This window comes from Brassica oleracea, chromosome C8 (genome assembly GCF_000695525.1).
Source record: "Brassica oleracea var. oleracea cultivar TO1000 chromosome C8, BOL, whole genome shotgun sequence".
NCBI classification, from domain to species: domain Eukaryota; kingdom Viridiplantae; phylum Streptophyta; class Magnoliopsida; order Brassicales; family Brassicaceae; genus Brassica; species Brassica oleracea.
In genome coordinates this window covers 30,792,182-30,795,814 of record NC_027755.1, presented here as the reverse complement: position 1 = coordinate 30,795,814, position 3,633 = coordinate 30,792,182, and the positions used below count along the sequence as shown (strand labels likewise).

The following is a 3,633-nucleotide window of genomic DNA, read 5'->3' as shown; positions in this document are numbered from 1 at the left end:
ATTACTATACATTTTCTTTTACTTTAGTTTCTTTCTGATCACCAAACCCATCACTAGAGTTTTTTCTAACCTTTTATTTCACGATGCAATCTTTTTGACTTGGGTTCTAGCACTATCGTTTACTTTGACATGCTCTTATAGGTGTAGTTGTTGGAAGATTATCTTCTCTTTTGTATAAACTGTTCTTGTCGTTACACTATCTGCTTTATTGTGTGCGTACCAGTTTCTAGCATTAAATTGGAAAAGACAGATAAATTTCAAAAATTAAAGAAAATTATATGGGATTTTGTATCAGTAATGGAGACATTTAATTATGGTGGTGGTAACGTATATGATTGATTGTCTTATCGTGTGATATTGACAACATATGTCAATGGGACCATCAAGAAAGATATTCTTTAGCATCCGAGTAAAAAAATCTATCCTCTATCCTCCTACCGGCGGTTAAAAGCAAAGAGTTACTTTGTATGAACTAAAAATCAATGTTACACCAAAAAAAAAAATCAATGTTATACTACTTATCTTATTACATGTGCTGCACAGATAAACCTATTGATGAAGAAAGTAAAGATGACCACTTTGCTGACTTTCAAATGGGGTTCATCCTTCTAAAGTGACAGATTATACATAATTATCTTTATATGTGTTAAAGATATATAATAAAGGGTGCACAAAAAAAAAAAAAACTACTCCTTCCGTTTCACAATGTAAGTAGTTTAGACTAAAACCATTAATATTAAAAAAGTTGATACTTTAAAAAAAAAAATTTAATTAATTAGTTCAACCAGTTATAAAATAATTGATATTATTTGATTGGTTACTATATCTAATAAATGTAAATATTATTTAGATAAAACTATTTACATTTTGAAACAAAAAAAATTTACTCCAGCTAATTACAGTAAAAAAAGGATGGAGTATATGATAGAGGACAAGTAGCAATAACTTTAAATCTATAATGTGAATTCTATTTTGTAGAATCCAAGTATCATCATCACTAAGGATGCTAGGGAAGTTCCATGTTCATCAAATGTAACAAAACTGATCTCAAAAAAAAGTAGAAGTTTTTTCATTAACCATTGATTTCCCCCAAAAGTATGAACAAGAAGAGAGACTCCTTAGCCACAAAGCTCAAAATGATAACAAAGACATTCATTCATAACATAAAAAGAGAGAAGCAAGAGGATCTAAAGGGTTTTTAATCAAAAAAAGGATTACATCTACAAAACACTAAAATTAAATCCGAATTAGATCACATAACTTTCCACGACTCAAGCGTCGGGAAGCTCGGGTAACTATCCAACTCCACGGCGGGTCCACCACCAACACCCGTCGAACTCGCCGGCGCTGAAACAGAGCCCAACTCTGTTACCAAAGTCTCCTGGTGATGGTTAGACAAAAACGACGACGTATCCAGCGTCGGAACGGTAGAGGAACCATCAAAAGCACCAGACGGTGGTAGCCTGGTAGCGAGCCTATGCGGCTCCGGCTTCACAACCGGAGCAAAAAAGCCGTGGGGAGAACCGTTATACTTCGCGCCGGTGACTTGCTGAACCATCTGCCGGAAGTTAGCCGCGTCCGCCGTTATAAACGTCGTCTGAGACTTCTTGGTGGAAACTCGAGAACGGCGTTTCGCCGGTTTACCTCCGGCAACACCAGGACCACGCTTCCGCTTCCCCCCACCACCGCCACCGCCGACGGCGATCTCTGGATCTGAGCCGAAGGAGACGTTAGAGATGGTTTGAGGAGGTGAGAGGTCGGAGACGGCGACGGAATCGAAGTAAGCTGAAGGAGAGAGAGGATCGGAGATGGATTTGTGAAGAGCTTTAGCGAGTACATCGCTGTCGTGAGAGAAAGGATCAGGGAGTAACCACGAGTCGATGTTGAAGCTTTGTCGGAACGACCAAGGGTCAACGCTCGCTAATCCATCAGACGACGCCATGATTTTTTTTATTCTAACCACCGCGATAAAAATTCGAAATCGAATAGAGAATAATATTAATTATTTTGGAGCGCTCTTGAATTATTTTATTTTATAGGAGTGGAGAAGAAGTTATAAAGAGAGAGTGAAGGAATGAAGACGGAGGAGAGATATTAAATAGGACGGCGGAGAGAGAAAGAAAACGCGTTAAGACACGCGTCAGCATAGTTGTACGGAAGTCTGACTCAGCTCTGCTTCGTCTTATGGTCTTAATTAATTAAACCCATGAGTGATTAAGGATAATGACGTACGTTGTTTAGTCTCTTCTTAACCTTATTGACCAACTAAAAAAAACCACCCTTAACAGCCGTGGGCTTGAAAACAATGATCTTGAACCTTATTCTGTTCACTTCTGCATGTGGAGAGTTCTTTAGGCCGTGTTAATTGCATTATTGCTATTCGTTTTTTGAAGTTTTGAATTCATTTTAATTAACTGCACTATTTTGTTTCTGTTAACTCCAGTTAACAGACAGATGTAACTTGTTTCCTTAATCTTATGTCATGCACCGATGATATTGTTTGTTCAGTCGAAACCGTTTAGATTCAAGCTTTTGAAACAAGTACTCGTAAGAGAAACGCTATGTTACGTAAATGCAGGTAGGACATACAAGTGGAATAAAGCCAATTTTCAAAAAAAAAAAAAAGACATACAAGTGGAATATATATATATATATATATATATATAGCAGTGCCAGTGATATTTCTAAGAAATTTATAATGTCTTATGTTTAAATAAAAACTTGTGTCTTTATTTTTCATATAAAAGTTTCATAACATCTTTTTTTAACAAAGTTTCATAACAGTCTACGTATAACTAACATGTCATTTAAAATTGTAATGAACTATCGATTTTTTTATCTATGCTCCAGACCGATCATGAGACCATATAGCTAATGTGGCTCTCTTTTTTTTGGTAAAATGTTAAGAGCAAATGTGTCTTTGTATATAAATGAAGAGTTATATTATATATCTGATCTTTAAACAATTGTGTTTTAGTGTTAATTCAAATATATGGCCAGCGAGAGACCATCGTATTACTATTAATTTTTATTTATTTGATAGTGGGACAATATCTACTTATCTATATTTTGTTGTCTGACTAACTCCAACCTACAAACAACGAAAGAAACATATACATATCGTAGATTTCAAGGAAGAGCATTGCAGGAATTAAGGATAGCTGATGATAATAACTCCAACCATCCATGGTTTGACCATTCAACAAATATACTACGTGATCATTTTTATCAAGTCATCTTCTTCTATATTCTTTTTTTTTTTTTGTGGATATATATTTACATAACCTATTGGACGATTCTTGTCATTTCCTTAATTTTAAATTGTGAGCTTTCATTTTTTCAATGGGTAAATATATTAATTATGATGTTTTGGTCAGATACTTCAATTTAAATTGTAAATTTTATTTTTTGTCAAGGAGTAAATAAAAACTAGTCAAAGTTGGGTAATTTAATAGTGCATATATATATATTGAGTTTCACTATCGAATAGTTTTTTTTTTTCCATCTGAAAGTTTATTAAAGGGTCAATGTCTAAAAGGATAGAGCCCAACACATTACACACAAACGGTCCAAACGAAAGGCAAACTATACAAACCAACTAAAGGCCCGTCAAGTCCATAGAAAAAAACCCGT

At 34.9% G+C, this 3,633-nt stretch overlaps 1 protein-coding gene across 1 annotated transcript; it reads right to left on the bottom strand.

The window, feature by feature from the left end:
- Window positions 1-1,045: 1,045 nt before the first annotated feature.
- On the bottom strand, window positions 1,046-2,072 carry LOC106307883 (calmodulin-binding protein 25). Its single transcript, XM_013744969.1, has one exon. The coding sequence runs from the start codon at window positions 1,940-1,942 to the stop codon at window positions 1,253-1,255; it is 690 nt and encodes a 229-aa protein (XP_013600423.1). The 5' UTR covers window positions 1,943-2,072; the 3' UTR covers window positions 1,046-1,252.
- Between the last annotated feature and the right edge of the window lie 1,561 nt (window positions 2,073-3,633).

Excerpts from the sequence above, each read along its gene's own strand:
- LOC106307883 (XM_013744969.1), bottom strand. The coding sequence starts at position 1,942 with ATGGCGTCGTCTGATGGATTAGCGAGCGTTGACCCTTGGTCGTTCCGA.